The 27,263-nt window shown below is 39.1% G+C and overlaps 1 protein-coding gene across 3 annotated transcripts in view; it reads right to left on the reverse strand.

The window, feature by feature from the left end:
• LOC102690452 (fasciculation and elongation protein zeta-2) overlaps positions 1–18,166 on the reverse strand; it is an 84,188-nt gene extending 66,022 nt beyond the window's left edge. The window contains exon 1 of one of the 3 annotated variants that reach the window (XM_015345305.2): positions 17,727–18,166. In XM_015345305.2, the coding sequence (XP_015200791.1) occupies positions 17,727–18,034 (308 nt within the window). In that variant the 5' untranslated portion in view covers positions 18,035–18,166. The remainder of the gene's footprint in view (positions 1–17,726) is intronic. The other 2 variants (XM_015345298.2, XM_015345308.2) reach the window with 2 other exon arrangements.
• Positions 18,167–27,263: the final 9,097 nt, after the last annotated feature.

Genomic DNA, 27,263 nt, shown 5'->3' on the forward strand with positions numbered 1-27,263 from the left:
ACTTTCCTTTGTTCTAAGAGTCGAGAGTGGAGGTTGCCACGAGTAACCAAAGGATCCACCCGAGGTTAGCACCAGCAGCAAGCCTTGTGAACAGGTTGGAACTGTGGACAGCTGAATCACTATTCAGAACTAGCTTCATCAGGAATGAACCGGTCTTCAGCAGCATCAGCAGCGCACCGTCACAAGCCGCACAGCACAGCCTGCCACGGAGCCAGAGAGCGCAGATTGGACAGCAACAAGCCTGCAACTGCTTCTTTGTGCCCGTAGGAGATCTGAATTCCCAGAGACTGGATGAGTATTCAACTTCACTGCATTACTGCTCGAGAATTCAATTGTTATCCCAACCAGTTGATATCAATTTAATTCCTAAGAGTTATGTACTTGTTTTGAGTATATAATGTAGAAGTTGTAACCAAGTTCAATTACGAAACAGTCTAAATGAATGAAATACTGAATGTATGTCCTCTTGATATGTGTAACTCTTCGTGACTGATTGAATATATACCTTTTGTATTCTGATAACCCTCATGATAAGATCTGTTAGGTTTACATGCATATTCTATGTATTAATAAATGTATCCTCGTGTATTAGTACCTGTGTGTGTGCATTGTTTGAGTTATATCGCATGGTTGGATTCTAAGGCCATCAAAAGAATCAATTTTGTGACTTACTGCTACAATTAATAATTGTCCCAGTAAATGCCCAAACTCTACAGAACTGGTGCCTCGTGAGAGCACACTACACGGTATATTGCGACTCGTCCACCGCGTTCTACCGCAGCATACCCCACTCGTTTTGAATGGCTGCATCTGTAAAGCAAGCCCTAGAAAACACAGACCCAACCTGAGTCACATCACTGCTCACTCTTGCAGAAAGGCCTTGCTTGCAGCAGTCACGTGTATCTGCTGCAATACTGTCTGATTCATTTAAATCAAGAAGGAAGCAAGCAAGCTTATGATATGACAGGCATTAAAATGTAAATCCTCTTAACCAAAACAGTTACATTTTATAGAAATTGTAGAAGTTGTACTCATCTTTAATCCAATAATGTCTTTTAGACCTAATTCAATAATTTAAGTATATATTAAGGTGCAAAAGTAATCACAGTTCACAAGTTATCAGATCTGGCTGCATGTTTGGAATATATATGTACAAAAAAGTATGTACACTTTTTGTGAAAGACATCACCTTAATAAAAAAGATAAACAACATCATATCCACAAATATCTCAGTTTAACACTTATTCAATTCAGGATCAATCCACATACTTTTTAAGGAAGATGAAATTAATTTAGAGCATAATTTATTGCACAATTCCTGTAATTTATATTCAATTTTACTGTTGAAATTACTTTATTGGAAACATTATTTTCTTTCCTAGGACAGGGTATCGAAATGGATTTTAGTGTCAAACTGTTGTCGTTAGTTTGGCTAGTTTACCCTATTTCCCCATTTCCTGTGCCGCATTGCCAGGAATGAGGCCCATGTAAAATGGCTGTTCACAGGTCTGAAGTGAAGCCGCTTTTCTACAATCTGTGCAATAATTCTCAGAGAGGAAGAACAGATGCAGTGGGTTCTTCAAGAGAAGCCACAGCTGAACTGTAACATAAGGTTATTCACAAAGCCCCCTGATACTGAGCATTTTTTAAAAGCACATCTAAAAATAGACAGCTTGCATCTCAGCGACACAGCACAGGATGAGGACGTCCCACAGAATGAAATACTCATAAGGACAGAATACTTGATTACAGTCAACATAATGTTGATATCATTTTGTAGTTTATATTTTTCTTTGCATTTTTTGCTGACATTAAGACTTATTTTATACCTATAAACGTTTAGTCTAAGCACTCAGATTTTGATTAAAAACATGTATAAATAATTTGTAATACAACAAAATGGGATGCCTGTGGAAGAGGGCCAAAACAGCTACATCAGTTAGAAAAGAGAAAGAAACACAGGCTCAAACACAGGAAATATATGATGTTAGAGAAAGCATATATAGCTTACTCTCCAAAAGTTTTTAAATTTTATAATAATTTATCAAAAAGGGGATGGAAATGGATAGAGTCTCAGAAGGCCTCAAAGAAATTCCTGTTCTAATGAGTGAACACGTAATTAGTCTGTTTCACAGGACCGGAGGCAGAATCTGAATTTGTACACCTATGGAATAAACCAGATAACATCCACAAAAAAAACTGATACCTCTTAGGACAACAGAATGTTTTTGATGTTATCTTTAAGACCCAATCCCATAAGTGCTTTTTACAAAATAGCTCTAAAAAAACTGAGATATTGTTAATGACACAGCTTGTAATAAACTGTTTTAAATATCAATATATCACTGCTCTCTTGGTAGTATACATATACTGTACTGTCTCCTCTGTGTATTGTCCTCATGCATATCTTGTGTATTTTTTTTTGTCAGTCTGTAAAGCGCTTTGAAAAGCCATCTTTAAAGGTGCTATATAAAGTTTATTATTATTAAATCTATCCCCAAGGATATCAGAGAGTCACCTCTAAACACCTTCAAATCTAGACTCCTGTTCTTTCCCCCTCTGCTCCTACTGTATTCTGTACCACCATCTACTGTCTCCTCTAACTGTGTATTCTCATTCTGCATATCTTGTATTTTTTTATTTGTGTTGTTGCTGTCATTCTGTAAAGCACTTTGAGAAGCCACCTTTAAAGGCACTATACAAAATAAAGTTGATTATTATTACAATCAAACTATAGAAGTCACAGTGAGAATAAGTGAACTGAGAAATTGAAAACTTTAATCAACTATATTCATTTAGTTTCTCAAGCATATGGTATTCCTTTACTTGTTATGATTATTCATCTTTACAATGTTATGTATATTACAAAATGGATTTAGATATTTAAAGCTATGCTTAAGCTTAAGATGATGACATTTTGTAGTTACCTAGAAATTGGCTTGGATAAAGGCACCAGTCTGTAACCAACACATACTTAATATTAACAAGCATTTTTCTTAAGAAATACATCCGCAATGTATAAAACTGATATAGTGGACAAAACTATTGAGAACAAAACTTACCAAAAGAAGCTACTAGGTGTTATGTAACAAAATGTCAGCTGCCTTTTCTAATCTGTAGCATGCTCTGGTAATCTTAAACTATCTCACACTTACATCCGTTTTATAAAACAGGGAATTAGACATTCAGAACACAATTATGTATTTAAACTTTCTTTACTGAACAATCAAAGGGGGCAATCCTGGTGAAGGGATTTACAATGGATCAGATTTGAGAAACAAACCACAATGCAAATTCAGAGCTCTCTTTCTCACTCGAATTGGACTCCAAGCCACACCTTGCAAAGGGCCATTAAGCCTTGGTAATTCATACACTCATTAAAGCAGGTTTATGCTAGTCTTTTCCTCACACTCATCCCATCCTCTTTTAATAGCTCTTTAAATATTTATTTTCATCAAGGAACTCAATTTCAAACAAAAAATATGAACTTACTCATGTTTCTGTAAAATCGTTCAAATTTTAAACATTGTGTTTTGGTGTGGCATTATTAAGGTATCAACAAAAATTAAACTGTCAAAAGGTGATACCAATGTATTTCTCACTTATTTATAAACATTCAGTGTTTTAGAACCCTCAAAACTATCAAGACAGAGTAAATAAGCTCCTCCTTCTCTAGTCCACCAAAGAAAAGCATATGCAAAGGTCATCACAATAAGTGATTTTACAGAAAAAGCCCCATTAAAATATAACAAGAAAACACAGAAATCTAGATGTGGCTCAGAAATTACTGCAGGAAGTTGTAACGTTGCCATAGCCGGCCCAGGGACGCCAAAATGAAATGGTAGTGTGCTATCTGAAGGCACCACTTCTGTAGGGTTTGGGCATTTACTGGGACAATTATTAATTGTAGCAGTAAATCACAAAATTGATTCTTTTGATGGCTTTAGAATCCAACCATGTGACATTACTCAAACAACGCACACACACAGGTACTAATACACGAGGATACATTTATTAATACATAGAATATGCATGTAAAACTAACAGATCTTATCGAGAGGGTTATCAGAATACAAAAGGTAAATATTCAGTCAGTTACAAAGTGTTACACACATCAAGAGGACATACGTTCAGTATATCATTCATTAAGACCGTTTCGTAATTGCACTTGGTTATAACTTCTACATCAGATACTCAAAACAATAACATAACTCTTAGGAATTAAACTGATATCAACTGGTTGGGATAACAATTGAATTCTCGAGCTGTAATGCATTGAAGTTGAATACTCATCCATTCTTTGGGGATTCAGATCTCCTGCAGGCACAAAGAAACAGTTGCAGGCTTGTTGCTGTCCAATCCGAGCTCTCTGGCTCCGTGCCAGGCTGCGCTGTGCGGTTTGCGACGGTGCGCTGCAGATGCTCACTGACCGGCTAGTTAGTGTTGGCTTTAACTAGCAAAGTTTGTGCACAGGAGAAAAGATGACTGTGGGTCCCAGCAAGTCAGGAAGAGGACCGGTTCGTTCCTGATGAAGAGCTAGTTCTGAATAGTGATTCGCTCTAGACTCTTAGAACAAAGGAAAGTTCTGGCACTCGGACACACTGGTCGTTCCGTGGTTGTCCGGGCTGAGTCTCAGGATGGTCAGGAGGCGCGCTGCGAGAATGTCCTGCCCTTGGGAGCCTTCTGCTCCTGGGCCGTTCTGCCCTGGAATTCTCCTTTGAATTCCCTTTAGAATTGTCCACAGAATTCTCCTGAATCTTACTGAATCTCTCAGGCTCTCTGTGTTGCCTGTTTTTACCTGGAGGAACTTCAGCTCATTGATTGGCTGAAAGTTCCATGGGCATCAGAGTCCCACGTGGGTTACTCGGCCCTACCAGTCCCTGATTGGTTGATCAAGGTGAGATATGAGTCACTTACTCCTGACACTTAGGAATGCAGTCCAGATGTCCATCTGGCACTCCCTAGACAGATAGGCGCCAATGGATGACCATTGATCATGATAGCCAGGCTTAGCTAAGTGCATCCCCCTTTGGGAGCTGTCCTAGGAAACCTTATCAAAGGAAACCTTAAATCAGCCTGCATGAATAGTTTCTCTGTGGCTGCACCACAGAGATGAACAGAGAGATGAGGCCTAATTTGGGAAAGCTCAGAAACACTTAATTCTGCCTTAATAATAAGCCTCGCCACTACAAAGTAGTAACCTAACATTATTTTCTAGCATTAACAGCGCTCACAGTGAGATGGTCTTTCTAATGATGTAACCACAACATAATCCTCACGCACAGCACACTAAAATCTCTATGAAGATTTCAGGAATGCTGGCACTAAACCTACGCTCACCCCACAGCAGAAAAAGCAATCATTTTCCAACAGCAGAACTCTCTACTGGATATTGTCCAAGTCAGATTATTGCTGTACACCTTTAAACAAAAGGTTAATTGGCTTAATATTACACAAGACCAAGCTTTTGGTTCAGAAAAGTATTTTGTTTACTTATGGTTATTTGCTTTTATAATAGGTTATTCACCTATGCAAAACATTTGCTCTCATATACCTCTCTCACATGCCCTCTCTCATGTACCCTGCTGGAAGATGAATGGAAAAAACATTCATTCCTTTCATCTCAAATTTGAATTGCTTGAGTACATAGCAAAAATAGCAATTTCATACATATGGAGGGTGAAACAATACAGAATTCTTCCACAATAACAGTTGAATGATGAAAGCACAGTTTAAATATAATAAAGGGGATTGGAAAAAACAGCATGTGTGAACCTTTCAGCTAGTCTTCCCTAACAGGAAAGGGCAGACAGACACTAAAGACAGCCTAACTAGTTACCTTAATTATTGGCTAAAAACAGTTTTTCATATTTAAGGACCTGCATACTAGAGTACTACAAGAAAGTTTTTTTTATGTAAAAGAGACAATCTGCTTTGCACTACAGTACTTGAATAAACTCCTCAATCAGTGCAGCTTTCGCTCAGCTGAATGACTAAAATGTACTGACATAAATATACCAAAATGGTAAAAAGTTTTCCTTCAAAATTAGAAAATGCTCCATATAACCTATAAAATAACTTTTCTTTATAGCCAAAATTACTTCTAGTACTTTTATTTTTAATTAAATCTTAATTTCCAGATGTGATTTTGTAACATTAGTATAACAGAATGGATAAAAATATTAGGAACTTGATCACTATCTACACCACAGTGTTCTGTAAACTTATAAAATGAAATATATATATAAATTCATAGGCTCAGATATATGGAGTGAAACTGAAATCCAGATGCTTACAGTAAATTAAATTCAGAAGAAATAACACCTAACAATTAGAACTTTAGAATGTTTATTTAATATTTATGTCCAGTATAGTGAAATTTGGCTTAGCCCACCAGGCTAAGGGCCAGCCCCTGGCCATAAAATGAACAGGCTTATGGCCCCATGCAGCCTTAACCAACAGTTAACCAACAATTTAGAAGAAAGGGAATTTGCTTACATTTCCTTGAACTTTTTTCACATTCTGTTTTGTCAGTGCTTCAGATTTTAATGTATTTAATGTATTACTTCAGACTTAAGTGGAAAATGTTTTTACTGGGAAAATAAAAAACTGAAATATCATAATTGGATATGTTTCCACCCCTTTGAGTTAATATCTGGTGGAAGCAATTACAGCTGTGAGTCTGTTGGGAACTTTGCACACCTACTGCAGATGTAGCAATATCTAATCATTCTTCTTTATAAATTTGTTGAAGTTCACTCAAGACCCTTTTGAAGAGTCAAAAGTTTTCAAGTCATGCCGCAGATTTTTCAGTAGATTAAGGTTAGGGCTCTAACTGGGTCACTCAGGGACATTTACTTTTTGTTCCCTAGTCACTCCAAAGTAGCTCTGGCTGTGTGCTTCACGTTGTTGTCATGATGAACTTCCATCCCAATTTCACCTGAGGGGAGCAGGATTTCCTCAAGGAATTTTCTATACTTTGTTCATTCATTTTCCCTTCTACTCTCACATTTTCTTGCAATAAAATATGTAATGCTGCCACCACCATGCTTCACAGCAGAAACGTTTTTCTTCAGGTAATGTCCTGTGTTGCTTTTGTGCCGAATGCTTTGCATTTAAGCCAAAAAATTCCATTTTAGTTTCCTCAGACAACAAATAATTTTGCAACATCTTTGCAATATTGCATAAATGCCTTTTTTTTTTCCAGTAACAGGACAAAGAACAAAGGTAATTCACATACTACATGTCAGGGTATCATGTCATGTCATATTGGGAATGCACGGAAAGAGGACCAGGAACACACAGGAAGAAAATCAGATGTTGATTTTGCTTATGAACTGAGTCAATTTTATTTTTGGTTTGATGTACATGATTTGACTAGCTCAATGTTTCTAGAGGCAGGAATGTGCTATTAACATTAATGTTTTTAAGGTTTGCAAATTGTTCAGTTGTGTTAAGAAGAAGAGTCCAGTTAGGGGTAAAGAAATGAAAAGATGTGTTCAACAGCTGTGTGGCATTTCTTTGTTTTATTTTCCATTGTCGTTAAACCAGTAAAAGGTTTCTAGGATCTGGAAAGAATCAGTTATGGTCCCAGTGGCAAAAGTCAAATCTCCTAGTTCACTCAATGATATGAGGTCAATAGTCTCAACCTCACTGGTTATGAAAAAGATTTTGAAAAAAAAATGAAAATCAAGATTGTGACACAGGTACAGGATCAATTAGACCCATTTCAGGTTTCTTATAGGACAGGTACGGATAACGCTACAATATGCCTTGTGGTGTCTCCGGGGGAGAGTTTATGTAAATGACGGTAGTACTCACACCACACTTTCCTTTCCCGAGATCCGTGGCGTTTCTTCCTCCAACTGTCTTCCGAACACAGTCCGCAATCCGTTCCCTTAGTCCTGATCCGATCCGATTTCCAAAAGTCCATAATAAAGCCAATCCGCGATGTATCCTTAACCAGTGTCCGTAATCCAAAATAAATCCTTTCTCCTTTCAGTAGTCCGTATTCCTTAGCCCGATCCTTAACAAGCACCTCTTTCCTCTCTTTTCCTCCAAACTGCATTCACCTTACCGGCTTCCGCCCTGTTAACTGCCTCCGGGGCACTTATATTTCGGCTCCTGATGCGGCTCAGCTGTGTCTCGTTGTTTCTCAGGGTAGACCCTTTCCATTTCCTGGTCAGCTGATTCCTTTTGGCCGCCATCTTGCTAAGGTCCATATTTAGTATTTTCAGTGTTTCGTTCCTGAAATACCGGTTAGAGATGACCCTTCCCCGGGTCCTCTTACAGCCTTCATAATCTTGTTCTCCAACATCTTGAGGAATATAAGATGCTATTTGTAGATTTCTCCTAAACATTTAATTGTATTCATCTGCATTTATTGGCAACTATGTTATTATCTAACTTTGGCCTTGATCTTGTGAGCTGAGTTACTGATTTCCTTATAGAGAGAACTCAGAGGATAAGTGCTAATAATGCATTGTCTTACAAAACTGTATTCTTCCATCGGCTCCCTCCAGGCATGTGTACTGTCTCCCTTACTCTTTGTCCTGTAGACAAATAACTGAAGAGTTATCACCACTCAAGACATGTAATTTAATTTGCAGAAGACTTTATAAGTGTGCTGCAAGTAGATGAGGGAGGCCATGAGCCAGTTGTTGAAGGGTTTTGCCATTTGGTGTAACTGAACTAGCTGAATGTCTCTAAAACTAAAGACATGGTAAAGTAATTGATTTCAGGAAGATCCTCAGACCCCACTACAATCTGCATAAGTGGACAATCAGTTGAGAGGGTAGGTAAATGTAATTATTTAGAGGTTAAATTTTGAGACAAATATCGAGTCTATTTTCCAAAAAAGGGCAAGCTTGTGCATTTTCAGGTTGATTATTCATTACTGATAATGTTTCATCATTCTTTTACTGAATCTGCTTTAACTTGTGCCCTGAATTGTAGGTTTGGGAATCTGAATCTGAGGAATAAGAATTGGGGAGTGTTGTCAAACTGTCAGAAAGTCTTTGATGCTGATCTTTTGACCCTACCCCAAAGTACCAGTCTTGTCTTGTGTAAAGCATATTCCATCCTCGATGGCTCTTCACACCCTTAGTTCAATGAATTCCAACTAGACCCCTCAGAACACAGATACAGATTTTCTAATTTAAAAACAAACTGTTACAAGTTCTCATCTATACCTATGGCCATAACCTTGTTCAGCAGTTGATTTTCTTGCTCATATTTATGCGTACTATTTGTTTGTGTGGTTTTTTTATATTGTTTGCTGCTGTAAAATAAATTTTGAATAATTTTGGGTATAATAAAGGCACTCTTTCTCTTCCCATGTTGCCATACAGGCCTGCTTGGGATATTTTTGTTATACACACAGTCTTGAACATAAAAGCCTGTAGCTGTTTAAAAGTTGCCACTGTCTTCTTGCTAGCCTCTCAAATTAGTTTCCTTTTCACTTGATCATCCAGTTTTGAAGAGACGGCCTGATCTAGGCAGGGTCTTGGTGGTGCCATACACCTCCCACTTCTTAACAATCATCTTGAACATGCTCTGGGGGACATTCAAGACTTTTGAATATTTTTACACCCATCCCTTGATAGGTGCCATTCTACAGCTTTGTCCTGAATTTCTTTTGAAAGCTCCTTGGCACTCATATTTAAGTTTTTACTTTGAAATGCACATTTGAAACGAATTGCTGAATATATCCAAAAATCATGTAAATCACTACAATTTAAAATAGGTGGAATCCAATTAACTTGAACCTGAACAAATTTAGAATTTTTATTACAAAAGAGGTGGATACTTATACAACCATGCCACTTCAGTTTTTGCTCTTAAATAATTTATCTTTTAAATAATAAATCTAGGGTACTTTTTCCTTTGGAAGTTGTTGGGTAGGATGTGTAGATAAAAAATAAGCAATGCAAAAAAAATAATGCATTTTAATTCCAGGCATTAAAGAAACAAAATGTGAAACTTTGAAAACAGGTGTACAGTTTCTACAAGCACATGTCTATAGAACAGCTGAGTTGAAATATTTGGTTGTCATCCCTCCCAAACGTTGGTTAAAAAACTTTTATTTAATCTAGTTTACTAGATTACTTTACTATTGTGGGTAGTTTTACTATTGTGGTACAAAATGCTGTGAAAGGTTGGAACTACACCATATTTCTTAATATAATAACACATATGACAGGATCATTATCACTTTACTGATTGCAATGTTAACATTATTTAATTCAAGTCACTGAATACATTAACATAATAATAAAGATAAAAAACAGTTATGGCCAAGCACTTACAGTACCAATTGCGTGTCCAACTGGCATTCAAGCAGTCCAAATTCAGATCCAGAATGCAAAAAGAAGCAAGTGGCTTCATCTATGCTCTGCTAATTGTCTTCTCTAAATACATTACTGTTGTGAAGAGGATTTCTAAAATTGGACTCTTCAGTAATTTATCTTTTATTCTAAAACTATCAAATTCAAAGTTATTTTTAAAAATAAATATTTTTCTAAAAATGTCAACAGGAGAGATATAATAAATAACATTATTCAATGTTCCCTCTAAGGAAGAATTTGGCAGCACAAACCACTTTACTAAGAGAAAAGACAGAATACAAACAGGCTTCCCCTTTGCCAATCTCCACAAATCATTAAATTCTGTAATTTTTCAGTTATAATCCAGTCATAAAGAATTTATTGTGAGCATAAAAATCTGTAATACAAATGTGCAAAATCTGTCTTTTCACCTTTGGTACTAATCTTTGAAAATAGTTTTATACTTCTGAAAAACACTATGAATCTGCTCCACTGCTGTACTAAAGGATTTGCTTTCCAACAAACCTGCTGTCTTTCTTATTATTTTTCTACGAAATTATGATGTTGAGTGTTTTAAAAGCCTACAGATAGAAAGATAAGTTCAGAGTTCACAATCCATTGTTTTTCTCAGCAGGAACCTAGTTGTTTTACCTTTTACAGTATACTTTCAAAGTGATAGATCTAACCTTTGAACATCTATAAAACATTCAATGATTTGTAAACATGTGCAAAATTAATACACCATATTCTTATAATACAAAGTTTTTTGTTTATGAAATCCCACATTGGGGCAAGAAGAATGGTCATTTGCTGAATTTTAAATGTATAAGCTCTGTTTACAATTACAATTGTTGTTTGCTGATTACAGTCAACTTATAATTACATTTGCTAAAAAGAACAGAAAGATCACCTCCAGAAATAGTATATTTCAGTTCTTCTTTAACATGACTTGTGCAGATTGAAGCTCCAACTCATTTTGGCATTTTAGTAGGACAGTCACATGTAAACTAAATGGAACTTTACACTGTAGCACAGTGTTTCTTTGTTGAAGTCATTGGGGCCATTATCCTTTATCGGGTTTTTGATCAAACCCGATTCAATTCTTTATTTAACATCATTTGTAAAACACATAAAATGTGTTAAATGTTAAGAAATACATAAGCGTTTTTAATCCATATAACCTATTGCATGATTAGGTACATACAACATTTTTTTTAGACCCATGATCAATACAATTTTGATTAAGACTAAACATCATAAACATCTACAGTAACATGCAATCTTTACAAATATAATCTACTGAATAGTATTATGCATGATCAATTCTTGAAAGTATTGACTTGGAAAATTTGGGTTTCACTGATTTAGAGAAATGTATCATAAAGGACTACATCTAATCTACAGTATATCTGCTGAACTTCAAGGATAAACTAGTACTCAAGAGTTTCCAGCTTAAATGCACTACACATCTTGCAATGTTCCTTACAGAGCCCTTTCTTAATTGGTTTTATATGATCTTATGGCCTCCACCTTAAAATTGGTGTACTGAATTTAAGTCAGACGGTACCCAAATAAACAAACATTTCCATCTTTTTCAAAGGCTTTCCATGCAGTAGTTGCCCTACTTCTTACGAACCACTTAGATTCAGTTTGATCAAAGTAAAAGCTCTCTCCCTGGGCCTCAAGATTAATGGACTGAACTCAGCCAGCAGAGTCTGTGGATGTTACAGTACCATTCCTATGCATTTTATTCTTAGGTTATACAACAAATTAATCATTTGACCCTGGCTTACCTTATCACAGTAATCTACATCATATTTGATCATATATCACCAACATATATCAAACTGCTTTTGTATTACTATTTGCTGTTTTATCTTTTGTTGCTATTTAATCAGCATAAAAACCACACAATCAGCAATTTTAAACATGCAATCTACTATTACCATTTTTACTCAAAAAGAAGCATGTTTAAAAATCAGTAAACCCATCTGGTGATGACAAAGCTGCTGAAAATTCAGCTTCAAGTCGTACTATACACAACAGGATCATGGTATGCAGTACCTGCAAATGCAAATGGTGGAGCGGTGGCACTGCGGCTAAGGATCTGTGCCTGTGGCTAGAAGATTGCCGGTTCAAATCTTGTGGCTGGCAGAGGAATCCTACTCCCCTGAGCAAGGCCCTTAACCCCAGCTGTTCCAGGGGCACCGTATAAATGGCTGACCCTGCGCTCTGATCCCAGACTTCTCTCTCCCCATCTGTGTGCCTGTGTGTCTCATGGAGAGCAAGCTGGGGTATGTGAAAAGACAAATTCCTAATGCAAGAAATTGTATATGGCTAATAAAGTGATCTTATCTTAAAAGAACTCCTGCTGTTAGAGTGGGAGGGGGGGAGGAGAACAAAGTAATGTAGCCAATTCATAGAGGGGGATTATTAGGAGGCATCGGGTAAGACCCCTACTCTTTTTGAGAAACACCCTGGGATTTTTAATGACCACAGAGAGTCAGGACCTCAGTTTTACATCTCATCCGAAGGACAGTGCTTATTTACAGTATAGTGTCCCCGTCACTATACCGGGGCATCAGGACCCACCTGGACCGCAGGGTCATCCCCTGCTGGCCCCACTAACACCTCTTCCAGCAGCAAGCTCCGTTTTTCCCAGGAGGTCTCCCATCCAGGTACAGACCAGGCTCACACCTGCTTAGCTTCAGTGGGCTGCCAGTTGTGAGTTGCAGGGTGATATGGCTGCTAGCCATCTTATCTTAAAAGAACTGCAGCTTCATAATCAATATGTAATATTTGTCATTATACCTTAGAAATTGATTCCAGAAATATCAAATATATTCCATCAAAAATGTAATTATCTGGGTACTGGAATCTTTTTTACCAAAAGTTGAAGAGAGCTCTAATTAAACCTTTCTTATGGAAATATTACTCACTCTGCCCTTTTTAAAGAACAAATGTTCAGTACAGGTTAATGCATAGCAAACATATTTCAAACAATTCCCAGTATCCTTGAAATTGTAGCAGCAAGGGTCCCAGTCACCCTACTGGTCTAACTCACTGCAACAGGAACTCCAACAAGAAACATTCTGGTGCAGCACTTCATGTGAGCTGCACATTAATTAAGAGCAAGAGACGAATTAGTCGCTTGTATCTACACAATCATACTGCAGTGTTTCTCAGAAACCACGATCAGCAAATAATTTAAAATACAGCTTATAACTAATGAAACTAGTTAACAACTGATTTAATTAGTTAATATTCAACTTTTTTATGATGTAAAATGTAGCCTTTTTTCCTTTTCAGAGAAAAAATATTCTTCACTGGTTTTGGAAACAAAACTGTCTACAACTCAAAAACAACACTGTTGTGGTACTAATTAATTTTTTAAAAGATGTACAGTAGTACCAACTGTGTATGTTTTCTTAAAGCTTTAAGATCTAAAGCTATTTTGGGATTATACCCTTTGAACTTCCATGTTTTGGTCTGATTTCAATACCAAACTCTGAGTGAAACAATGCAGCTATTTATGCACTCATAGTGCATTGGTTGTTAGTGAAACGAATTAATCAGTAAATCTCTTTACTGTGCATGTTTTAATCCGCTTAGTTTTGAATATTTATACACCTAAAGGGAAATTTTTGTAGCTGAGCATAAAAGGAAGAGGAGCATAACGCATCTGAAGGTCATAAAAGATATTAATTTAGGAACATAAACATGTTCTGTAAACTGTATATGGCTGGTATCGGTAGATTAAAGAAAGAATACACACCAGTATTCCACTTTCTTCCAAAACATTTTCTTCTTCAAAAAGCACCAAAGTCTTTCATTCGGTTACATACTGTGGTTATTTTGGAATACGTGCTCCTACTGACTATATTAAGTTTATATGCTTCATAAAAAGTTATAATGTTTTAACATTTCCTATGAATATTTGCACTCATTATCCTAGTAAAAAAAACGCATACTTTTTAGAATTTGATTAATAGGGAATTGGGCATCTAAAGAAATTGATAACGATATTAATTAATATGTTGTAGCTCAAATTATCACAGTAGTATACTTTCTTTGGAAATGTCTGCATCAGTTTAAGTAATTCCCGCATGATTATTTGTGTGATGTAATTAGGCATTATTAGGATGTAATTAGGCATGTACCTTGCGTGCAGGAAGGCAGGGGTTCGAACCCAGTTGTTACCATGAGTTTTCTTTTAACAAATAAAAAGTTCTATATTTATGTATTTATTTAGTGTTTTCATTAGTGACAAAGGCTAAACTTTCAGCTTCATATTTAAAATCCAATAGAGATGATTTGGCATTCCCTGAAAGTCTATATTCTGAAAACGGCAAAACCTAGCACAAAGCAAGAACTGATCAACGTGATCTAGAAATTCTGTGAGGAAGGACAGACAAAACAGTTGTCTGTCAAGTTGCAACAATGTTATTGACAGGCTGTTTCGAGTTCTTCCTAAGATTGTTGAGCGCAGTGTGGGACATTCGGGAATGTGATTTCACAGATGCTTTTGTTCTGTCATGCATTGTCAGATTGTGAATTTATAAAAGCATTTAATTAAACACCCGTTTACGATTTTAATCAAAATGGGGGTAATGGGTACTCTCTATTATAAACATAAATGTAAAGCCCAAAAATTAATAATACCAACAAATTCAATAAAGTGTCAATAATATTGATTATCAGTAATAACGACAGTAGTGGCAGTACAGTACAGTAGCAGTCTGAAATTATTCTTCGTTATTAATAAATCACTTAACTTGGAAAATGTTATATTTAGAAATATAAAAAATGTCAATATTTGCTATTTTAGTTTTTCAAAGAAATTTTTATTTGGTAAAAGAAAACACATGGTGACAGCTGGGTTCCAACCCCCACATTACAGCACGCAAGGCACACGCCTAATTATGTCATACACATATACACGATTCCATATTATATTCGCTATTAATCAATTTCTAAAAAGTATGTGTTTTTTTACTGCGATAACGAGCGTAAGTATTCGCAGAACAGTTTTTAAACATTATAGCTTTTTACAAATTATATAAACTTAATATTGTCAGAAGGAGAACATAACAACTTTTGCAAAATAACCACAGTATGTAACCGAATAAAAGACTTTGATGCTTCAAATATTTATGAAGAAAGTGGAATACTAGTGTGTATTTTTTATTTCAACTACCAGTACCAGCCATATACAGTTAACATAATATGTTTATGTTCCTAAATTAATATCCTTTATGAGCAATCTCCGGGAAACCATTATAGGCATGGTGAATCGGAGATTCTCAAAACTTACTTTGTATGATTAACAAATACATGATGGGATTAACGAAATGCTTCGAAGAAAAAGGCACTCCTTCCTTCCTCTGGACAGTCTGTGCAGCAACAAAACAATCCGTTTAAACAAGAGAGTGTGGTGTTATTTTTTATCAATGAAAAAATAAAGTATTTTTGTGTCGCAACAGTTAAACTGATGCTGACAGTTACAAAGAAAGTGGACCACAGTAATACTTTGAGCTTATAGCCTGTCCAAGGTAATTTATTATTGATACTATTAGTAATATATTCCGCAAAGACTTTGATGCATAAAATATTTCTGCATAATTAAAATATTTATGATGAAAGTGGAAGGTTGTGTACTTTTGTCCAACTGAGCAATCTTGCTTTTATAAAATATACCGACTTTTTAATGTTTAATGATTAAAATGCTATAATACACAGATTAAAATTCTAAAGTCTAAAGAGTATACAACTTAAATTCTTAATTGAAAAAAGATTGTCCCTCAGCAGTGACCAGGATTCGAAACCAGGCGTTTCTGGCGACAGCTCAAATGCTGTACATGGGACGTTAAGCTTTATTAGCTCCACCTGGCGTTCTATAAGGTGCTTCCGGATACTATTATCATATTTCAATTTGCATGCTGTATAATGCGGTATGATGTGCTACACCTACCACGTTTTAACGCAGCGTATTTCGCACATTTTGAATGGCTGGATCTGTAGGCATTTAGAAATCCTCAGGTTAATGAATGAAAGATGGTGCTGTAGATTGTTCCTGCTTCTCCAACAATAGTGGTAAATGCTAATTTAATTTGATCAAATCTCCCCAGAGTATATATTTGTTAGCATCATCCTCCCCCCACAGGACATTAGTGTGCATGCCTAAATTTAAAGCAAATACAATCTGGCAGTCATGCCACACAACATTTCCTTTCAGCATTGATGGACAATGCAGATCCTTAACACGCCATTCTCAAAACAACCCAGACTGAAGAGAGTAACACAGTCTGTTCTGTCCTCAAGAGACAATTACATGAACAAAATACTCATAACACAAAATATGTAAACTAAAAATGTTATACATAAATAAACTATACCATACAATAACATGTAAGCTTCACCTGTAGAATTACAAATGCTAATCATCAACTTGAGATGTGGCCAAAATACAAGGCTTAACTTTCATAGAGCAATTTCTTAAACCTTTTAACTAACCTGCAATAATTTTATTTTAAGTACAAAACGTGCATGTGCATGTACTTGCTCTTTGAGAAATATCAATCCCAAAGCCTAAGCCTTAAAGTTGTCAAGTACAACTTAAAAACAGTACAAACATAAAAACAGCTTTTACTATCTTAAACGATAAGCAACATTAATGCAGTACTCTAAATTATATTGATATCTAGGGCATTATGAACACAAAAAGAGATGTGAAACGTTATGGGTTGGTTTTGTTTAGCTTTATAGTTGGAAAACAACATAACAGCTATATGAATGACTACGCCTGTTTCTAAATGTAAAAAATAAATTCACTAACATTTGTGCCGACTGCATCAACAACATTACTCAGAGATCAAATTACATTCGCCTCGTTGAAGGACCCCTGTCTATTTTGTTTTGTTCAGTAAAATTAATTCGGGGCGCACATTAGACGAGGGTCTGTTACAAATCGTATATATTGAACATTTATTTAGAAGTTAGCTATTTCGCAGTAAACCTTACCAGAAATTCAAGATGTTTAATAGGAATGTTAACATCACTGTTTAACGTCAACAACTTGAAACCGTATATATGTAGACTGTAACAATAATCGACAGAATCATACACCTTCTCGAATTTTATATTGTGCTTGCAATAAAATCTAATGTCTAATCTAATAAAATCTGTGTTGTGTGAAACAACCGACTCCAAATTTAAATATTTAATTTAAATAAACGCATCCGCAAACAGCGAAGGCATAGCTAACACTGGAAAGTCATTGGTATGGAACTGACATACCAGCGCTGTTACAGCATTCATTCTGAGCACAGCTTTGTATCAATTCTCTTACAGCGACTGATGAGCAGATCCGGTGCGATTGAAGGGATGTTATGATATACTCACTCGTCGTCCTTCATGATGCTCTCCTCTGTAATAGGTTTCACTGGGGCTATGTTCTCGGTCTTGGTGTTGTAGTTTCGGAAACACACTGTCAGTTTCTCATCGAAGTCGTTCACCAAGTCCTCCATGGATTTGAAGCTACCGATCTCTCCGGAGAAGCTATTGTCGAGCTCAGAAAAATCCTCCAGGAGCCCCGGGGCTTCCCCAACATTGGAGTTCACTTGATCAAGACGGTTTTGCTTACCCGAGGCCGGTTTAAATTCATAAAAGTCCTGCCAGTCCTCATCAAACTGCGCTAACGGCGCCGCCATAACTGCAGCAAGAAAATGAGACGGTCACCGCTCTGCTGCTGCCTGGCTCTTTGCCCTCACTACAGCTTAGCCTAGTTAAAAATGAGAGGGAGGAGCTATATGTGAAAGGTTCCTGACGCCAAACGCAGCCAACCATCTTCACTCATTATGTTGCTTCTTCTTTCAATGCGCTACAGGCTACTGTAGGTTTCAGTCACACATGAATGTTTATGCATGTGTTCAGTGGCCAAGAACAGCGTATCAAGTACGCCCAGTTGGCGAGGAAGATTTACCCCTCACAGTATAGCCTCGGTGTATTTCTGTATATAGAACCCATGCAAAAAAGAGTGTTCGCTTCAGACTCACTAATGTCATGCAATATAATGGATTCAAATCGGCTTGGTTCTGACCAGCACGTCAGGTTTTTTGGCTAGTAACACTTAATTAGACTCAGACCCAAACGAGATTTCTTCACATGATGTTATACAGTTATTTCCAAAGCAACTATTAAACATTGTAATAAATGTACAGCGCGAACGGTATCCCTCTCTGCATAATAATAATAATAATAATAATAATAATAATAATAATAATAATAATAACAATTGCTTACACTTACATAGCGCTTTTCTGGACACTCCAGTCAAAGCGCTTACACATTCCTTGCGTAGAAGCTGAAACTCTGCTACTCTCGTCAGCCTTCGACTACATGACTAGGTACCGTAGCTTGTTCCACACTTTCACAACCTACGGTCCTTTGTGTTGAAAAGTACCTACTGATTCAAGTTTTGAGGGCTCTCTCCTTCCATTGTGTGCTTTGGCTTATGTTTCACTGTTGATTTTGTAGAATTCATACTGGTGTTTCATGTCATTGAGGATCATATCCCTACATACAGTAGTTCAAGTAGGTAGCTGCATCAGCATGCATAGGCTGCAAAGGAACATGTAAAGGTTAATTCCATGCTGAAAAGAGAAGAAAAGAAACACAACATTTCGGCTGTGGAGCCTTCTTCAGGTGTATACCTCTACATAGTCTTCTGTGTTTCTTTAGTCCGTCAGAGAAATGCATTCCTTTGAGCCCTGGAATGTATAGTATACGGTCATCCTTCTGTAGTCTAATTACTAGCGTTATATGAGGAGTATGGATTGTTTTCTGATTCAAGATTTATTTTTGTGTATTTTAGGTAGGTTAGAGAGGTGTATTTCCATCACCGTCTGTCAAGGGTTATGGTGAGCATCACAGCCTTTCTGTTCCCATTTTTTGTGACAGACAGTTTCCATGGTATGTTTACTGAGCCTATATTTTGTTTATGTTTTTGTCTAAATGTTTAATTTCTGGCCCTGACAAGACATCCCGCTAGTATAAAATATATTTTCAGGGACTGATATCACTATTCCAGTATCAATTGTGCTGATCATTAAATACAGTTTGTTTTTTTCAAATTATTGCTGCTGGAATGTTATTTTTGAGTGTACTATACAGCTCACTGGTTCTAATTTGATTAATTTTAGAGATGTTCCATTAATAGCCAGCTAAGGGAACTCTCTCCTGGCAACAGTGAGAAGTCCCTGAGTTTTTGATGGGTTTGTGATGGTTATAAGGTGTGAAGGATGTACAGTAAATATCTGTTGGTAGATAGAAGGCAATCTGATCTTATCAAGATACTGGCCTTTCACTCAATGTCTATCAATTTTTCTTAATATTGATTTTTATTTTTTGTGAAATTTTTGTGAGGTGAGATTTTTTAATAATAATAACATCACTTTATTAACCCTTTACAATTTCTTGCATTAGGAATTATCTTTTTGCATACCCCAGCTTGCTCTGTGAGACACAGATAGGGAGAGAACCTGGGGTCAGAGCACAGGGTCTGCCATTGTACAGCACCCCTGGAGCAGTTGGAGTTAAGGGCCTTGCTCAGGAGCCCAACAGAGTAGGATTCCACTGCCAGCTGCAGGATTTGAACCAATAACCATCCAGTTACAGGCACAGATTCTTAGCCACAGAGCCACCATTACAAGAATTGTGTTTAGGTATGTTGTGATAAGGGTGACAATGTTGTTCAGTAGTTAGCATTGCTACCTCACAGCACGGAAGCCCTGGCTTAAATTCCTGGGGTACTATCTGCATGGAAATGTTACACTTTCCCTGTGTTTATGAGGGTTTTCATCAGGTGTTCCAGTTTCCTCCCACAGTCCTCAAAAGTACTGGTAGGTTAATTGGCTTCTAATAAAAGCTGGCCCTGGTGTGAATATATACTGTATGTGTCCCTCTGTGTCTGCCCTGTGTATACTATCATCCTATCCAGAGTGTACCCTGCCTTGCATCCGTTGCTAAGGTGCTATACAGCAGCCATAACACCCTGCAACTCACAACTGGCAACCCACTAAAGCTAAGAAAGTGTGAGCCTGCTCAATACTTGGATGGAGACCTCCTGGGGAAAAACTAAGTTTGTTGTGTAAGATGACTGGGGAAGGGTCATCCAGGACAGGTACTTCAGGAACAACCTGCTCAATATTTTTTTTTGTTTTTTTATTAATATACAAAAATAACAAGTCACAACAAGTCTATTTGCACGCACACCTCTCGCTCTTTCATACAAGGCTCTATGCCGCACACACACCTCATCCAGCTTCCCATTTGAATACTTTGTCAACCAGATTGTTGCTTGTTTATAAAACCACGGTCTCCTTTTCGCTTTGGGCGTGGTATTGGTCCACTTTCACAAAGGCCGCACTAACCAGGAAGAACCAAAGCCTTGCTAAATACTGGTACTCATGTTGTACCTCCTTCACACACACCCGCACAGCTTGTGTGCACAGCTTCACACACACCCGCAACAAATATGGCATTTAACTTTAAAGGTAAATCCGGTACATCCCTCCCACCTTGATGACATCCTTTGTACATATCCACCCTTCTTACATACTCGTACTTTCCACACCAGATGAATTGAAACACCAACCTTGCATGTGGGCACAGGAAAAACATTTGCCAAAAAAACAAGCATAGGAAGTATGTCCATTTTGATCACCTGTACCTTCCCAATATATGATAAACGTCTGTTTCTCCACATGCCTAGCTTTCAGCGAACCCGGTTCAGCTGTGTTTCCCAGTTGTGTAGCCCTAGCACCCCAGATCCAAATTCTACTCCTAGTATCTTTATTGGCCCAAGTTTTGCCCTCACGGTCTTTGACACCTCAGCTTTGTTTCTCCACTTTCCAAAGATCTTAAGCATGCTTTTGTCCCTATTTACCTTAGAGCCTGTCGCCCTGCCAAACTTGTCCACAGTCTCCTGGACATACTGTGCAGACTAAACTCCGAACTCAGTAACAAAGTTATATCATCCGCATATGCAGCAAGCTTAACTTGCCTACCTCCACTTCCTGGCACACACAGACCGTCTACCTTACTATAAGATCTAATCATGATAAGCAAAGGCTCCACATACAGAATATACAGCAAGGGTGACAAAGGGCATCCCTGTCTTACCCCTCTTCCTATCTGAACTTTTCCACCCAGGTGCCCATTGATACACACCCTAAAACCAACGTTGACATAAAGTAACTTTAACCAATTAACAAACCTAGGACTCAGGCCAAACCTTTGCAGTATCAACCACAAAAAAAGTGTGATGAACCTTATCAAAAGCCTTTTCTTGATCAAGGCTTACTACAAGCAAAGGCATATTTCTGTCCTCTGCCCAGGCAATTGAGTCTCAGGAATTAAGTTCCAGGATATAGATCTACCTGCCACACCACATGACTGATTAGGGTGGATCAATATTGGCAAACCCTTCCATAGTCGGCTCCACAATACTTTAGCAAGGATCTACACAGAGGAGTTGGACTGGCCTCCAGTTACCCAAATCTAAGGAGTCGCCTTTTTTATAGAGTAGGGCCAGGACCCCCTGCCTCATGGATTCACTCAACCCTCGGCCTTTTACAATTTCCTCAAACACCTCTACCAAAACTGGTCTGAGTACTGTAGGTCCCAAAAGGTCAAGTAAAATTCCAAAGGCAGCCCATCAATGCCCGGGACCTTGCCTTTCCCCATGCTGCGCATGGCCTTCTCCACTTCCAGCAGCTCAAATCCTGAGTCCAGTCCCTCCATCTCCTGTTTTTAACATTTATTAATACATAGAATATGCATGTAAACCTAACAGATCTTATCGTGAGGGTTATCAGAATACAAAAGGTATATATTCAATCAGTTACGAAGAGTTACATATATCAAGAGGACATACGTTCAGTATATCATTCATTTAGACCGTTTCATAAAGTGAACTTGGTTACAACTTCTACATTAGATACTGAAAACAAGTACATAACTCTTAGGAATTAAATTGATATCAACTGGTTGGGATAACAATTGAATTCTCGAGCAGTAATGCATTGAAGTTGAATACTCATCCAATCTCTGGGGATTCAGATCTCCTGCGGGCACAAAGAAACAGTTGCAGGCTTCTGAGCTGTCCAATCCGCGCTCTCTGGCTCCGTGCCAGGCTGTGCTGTGCGGCTTGCGACAGTGCGCTGCTGATGCTCACTGACCGGCTAGTTAGTGTTGGCTTTAACTAGCACAGTTTGTGCACAGGAGAAAAGATGACTGTGGGTCCCAGCAGGTCAGGAAGAGGACCGGTTCATTCCTGATGAAGAGCTAGTTCTGAATAGTGAACTGGAGGAACTTCAGCTCGTTCCTTGGCTGAAAGTTCCATGGGCATCAGAGTCCCACATGGGTTACTTACTCCTGACACTTAGGAATGCATTCCAGATGTCCATCTGGCACTCCCTAGACAGATAGGCGCCAATGGATGACCATTGATCATGATAGCCAGGCTTAGCTAAGTGCATCCCTCTTTGGGAGCTGTCCCTTATCAAAAGAAAACATCTTTAAATCAGCCTGCATGAATAGCTTCTCTGTGGCTGCACCACAGAGATGAACAGAGAGATGGGGCCTCATTTGGGAAAGCACAGCAACACTTAATTCTGTCTTATTAACAAGCATTGCTGCTATACAACCATTCAATTAAAGCTGGCCAGCTGCTTTTCTGGGCTACCTATAATTGCAGTTTGACTCTGATCAGCTGGGTGTAATCGTGTTCCTTCTGAACGGCTGTATTTAATTTCAAGACCACTCTTCCAAAACACGTGCAAGAGTCACCGATTTCCACCCGAAGGATTACATGGTCCGAAAACCATGTCGGAGTCACTGTGACACTTTGGATTGAAATGCCCAAGGATACAAACATATATTCCAATCTTTTCCCCACTCCCTTGGTATTTTGCCACGTGACCGGAAAGTTTGAGAGGAAACCTTTAAAACTGTCTTTTAGTTCAAAGTCACATAACAGCTGATTGATCTTGTCACGATTATAGTCCCCCCTCCTTAAGGGTGCTCCAGCCCTTTCACGTGAGACTTTATTCTGTGCACCTGCTCCCTATTCCCAGCCCACCTTAAAAGCCAGGCGCTGACGCTCATCCGGGCTCTGCATCTGATTTCCATATCGTGCGAGTCCGGGACCTGGAAGCGCCTGGTCCCGTTAAGGTTTTAACCTCTGTTCCCGTTCCTGTTCCCCGTCCGCCAGTTCCGACCCGGCCTTCGTGGTTTTTAATTCCTTCTTCTGATGGATCTTCTGGTTTTGGACTTACCCTTGTGTTTTGGATATTCCAAAAGGACTACTCTCTCAGATCGTTCGCCTCGGCCACAGCTCCCCCGTGCACCAGCGCACCTTGGACACGCCCCCCTGTCTTCTGCCCCGTATTCCTGCATGACGTTTCCCTAGTGTTTCCCCACTCCGTCAGACTGTGTCGTCCCCATAGGGTCCGGAAAGAACTGTTCGTTACAGATCTTGGTTGTCCCTGTTGTCTGTGCCAAAATGTCCTCGTTAAAATCCCCCCCCCAAAGACCTGCCTGTTTGTAGTGAGTGCACCAAGGCACTAGGTCAGCAAAGAAACCCCTCCGCACACTGCGCTCTGCTGGTGCGTACACATATATCAAACAGACTTTGGTGCCCACCCACAATGCATCCACCACAATCACCCTTCCTGGACTTACCACAAAATACTCTGTTTCTCCACCACCACGATCCCGAAAACAATTCCAACCCCTGCCGAATGCACTCCCCCCACTCTCCACCATGACTTCAAACTACCCCAATCCTTCGCGAACCCGTGAATGTCATATTCCCAAGCTAAATGAACTTCTTGTAGGAAGCACACATCAAACCAGTGCTTCCTCAAAGTTTCAAAAACTGCAGTCCTCTTTATGCTGTCTTTCAGATCTCTTGCATTGACCATACAGATACGGAGACTCATGGTGGTTCCAGCCCTGTCTCTTTCTCCATGCTAACTGACTGTTCAGAGCTGGTATCCTCCGAAATATCTGTCACAGGTGAGTACCCCCCATAGAGGGATAGTACAGACTATCTTCTCCAAATGTTGTGTCGATGATGTCGGGGGCAATTGATAGGGACCTCAGGTAAGTTTTCTCCCTCCTCCTGGCCGAAGCTGGAGATTCCTCCTCAACAGGGTAGCCTGTTTCTTCTGCTTCGACCTCCATTCCTGGCATTGGTTGATCCTCCATCTCCTCGTGCTGGCCCTCTTCCACTGGTTCCTCCCTCACCTTCTTCTCCTCTTCCACACCAGAATTGCCTTCATCCTCTTCCCTTCATCTTTTAGCTATCACTTTCCCAGGTTTCTGTTTCCTTTCTGCCGTTTCCGGCACTGTAGCATTTTTGTCATCCATATCCAGACCAGCTGGGCCTTGCTTCCTGCTGAAGCTCAACCTCTTGTGCTCCATCATTAACTGGAGCCACACCCACTTCCGGCCTAGCCCCCTCTTCCTCTTCCTCAGAGGCCTCCTCCTCCTCCTCTCCATCCACTCTAAGTATGCCTTGGTCATATTCCCATGCCATTTGAATGTTTCTCCACTTACAGCCCTTGAACAAGTGTCCTTCCATAGAGTGCACACCTTCTTTCAGCATTCCCTCGCAACATGCCCGGTCTCATCACATATCGTACACACATTCTCCCTGCACTCGGCCGCATGATGTCCGAAGTTACGACATTTCCTACAGAACTGGGGCTGATTTTGATTAAATAAATAGCCCCTGCTGGAACCCAAAAAAAAGATGCTGGGGGGTGATCGAATCTCCCTGCCCCACGTGTTTCAGATCGAAGTAGCAATCTATACTTTCTTTTCCCAGTCCAGATATTACGCCTATCCATAATTTTCTCTGGCTGACCCATGACTGAGACATGTCGTAGGAGGAAAGCCGTTACATCATCATTCCATATCGCCAGCAGCCATATCACCCTGCAACTCACAACTGGCAACCCACTGAAGCTAAGCAGGTGTGATGCCTGGTCAGTACCTGGATGGGAGACCTCCTGGGAAAAACGGAGGTTGCTGCTGGAAGAAGTGTTAGTGGGGCCAGCAGGGGGTGACCCTGCGGTCCAGGTGGGTCCTGATGCCCCACTATATATATAGTGAAGGGGACACTATACTGTAAACAGGCACTGTCCTTCGGATGAGATGTAAAACCAAGGTCCTGACTCTCTGTGGTCATTAAAAATCCCAGGGTGTTTCTCGAAAAGAGTAGGGGTGTACCCCGGTGTCCTGGCCAAATTTCCCATCGGCCTTTATCAATCATGGCCTCCTAACAATCCCCCTCTATAAATTGGCTTAATTACTCTGCTCTCCTCCACACTTATCGCTGATGTGTGGTGAGTGTTCTGGTGCGCTATGGCTATATCAGCGCTATATCATCCAAGTGAATGCTGCACATTGGTGGTGGTTGAGGGGTGTCCCCATTATCTGCAAAGCGCTTTGAGTGGAATGTCCAGATAAGCGCTATATAAGTGTAAGCAATTGTTATTATTATTAAATTGTCAGAATAGGCTCTGGCTGCCCCATGACCCTTTATTGAATAATACATTTAGAAACTAAAGGTTTCAGCTGGTGTCTGTTTAGAAACTGTAGGGATTGATGTCTTGATGTGCTACTTGATGTCCTATTTATAAGTGCCATCTAACTTTTATTGAGAGAGAGAATGCACAGATTATCTCAGATCAAAGAGATAGAAGAAAATTGCACCTAATTAAGTAGTAACACATGTCAATGAGAACTATCCAAAACCTCCAGGATGTTGTGGGTATGTTCATCAAATAAGTGGCATAACTGTTAGCTGTTAGTCGGACTCACAGCAGACGCTATCTACTGTAAGCCAGAGAAGTAGAATGTATAGGTTGTGTGAGTAAGGTTTTTAGTGAGGCAGAATACAGTACATGAGAGGCGGGGATGCTGTCAACTGGAAAGATCATGAATGTGTATGACGGCAGAGAGAACAGGACCAGGATGCCTACCAGGGCTCTGAGAGAGAGTCCATTGAAAAGCAGTCTTATGGTGCCTGTGATGTGGTAAAGCTAGACAGCAGATGCACTGTAAGTTGTAGAAGTCCAAAAGTGATGAATGTTTACTTGGAGGCACTCTAGAAGAGTCCTTCCTGGAGGGATTCACATTAAAAATAACTTTTAACTGCAACAGGTCTTCTTCTTGGTCTGTTCACACCCGAGTATGAGTGTGAGAAAGTGTTTTGTAGTGAGTATTGTGTAGTTATGAGACCACAGGGCAGGACACTGTGTATTCCCACAACAGCAATTGGAAAACAGTGGGAGGGCTAATTATCCAGTTCCTGGCTCTACTGTTGCATCTTACTACAACCAGACCAGAGAGAAAGAAGCACAGCCTGAAGGGGCCAAGATCTGTGTAAGAAGAGTTGTTAGGGCTGCCTTTAAAGTGTAGCAAGAAGGCCTATTATTTCACTTAGAATTAAAGAATTAAGAATTAAATAATTTTAACAATCTTTCTATGCTCTGACCAAGCAGCCTGGTGCTTCTCTCTAAATGCACAGGAATGTAGCTAAAGATGCTTTGTGATTTCAACCACAGAATGACCTAGAGGTCTTTGCATGTGGGAAAGTAAGGGAGATGAGTTTGAGGACAGTAATGATCTAAACTCTCATGATAGATGCCCACTGCTGGTGCCTGGGTGTCTCACAGAGAGCAATTGCACATCTAGACCTGATCTTAAAGTCACAGGGCATAGACAATAACCCAAAGGAAGATCCACCAACTGGGGATCTGTAGGGTGGGTAACACAATAAAATCTGATGGCCTTTCAACCTATAACCAACTGGTCATGTCACACCATATAACATAACCAGTATTTTCCAGAGAGATCTGAACCAGT

This window comes from Lepisosteus oculatus, chromosome 2 (assembly GCF_040954835.1).
Source record: "Lepisosteus oculatus isolate fLepOcu1 chromosome 2, fLepOcu1.hap2, whole genome shotgun sequence".
Classification (NCBI taxonomy): Eukaryota; Metazoa; Chordata; class Actinopteri; order Semionotiformes; family Lepisosteidae; genus Lepisosteus; species Lepisosteus oculatus.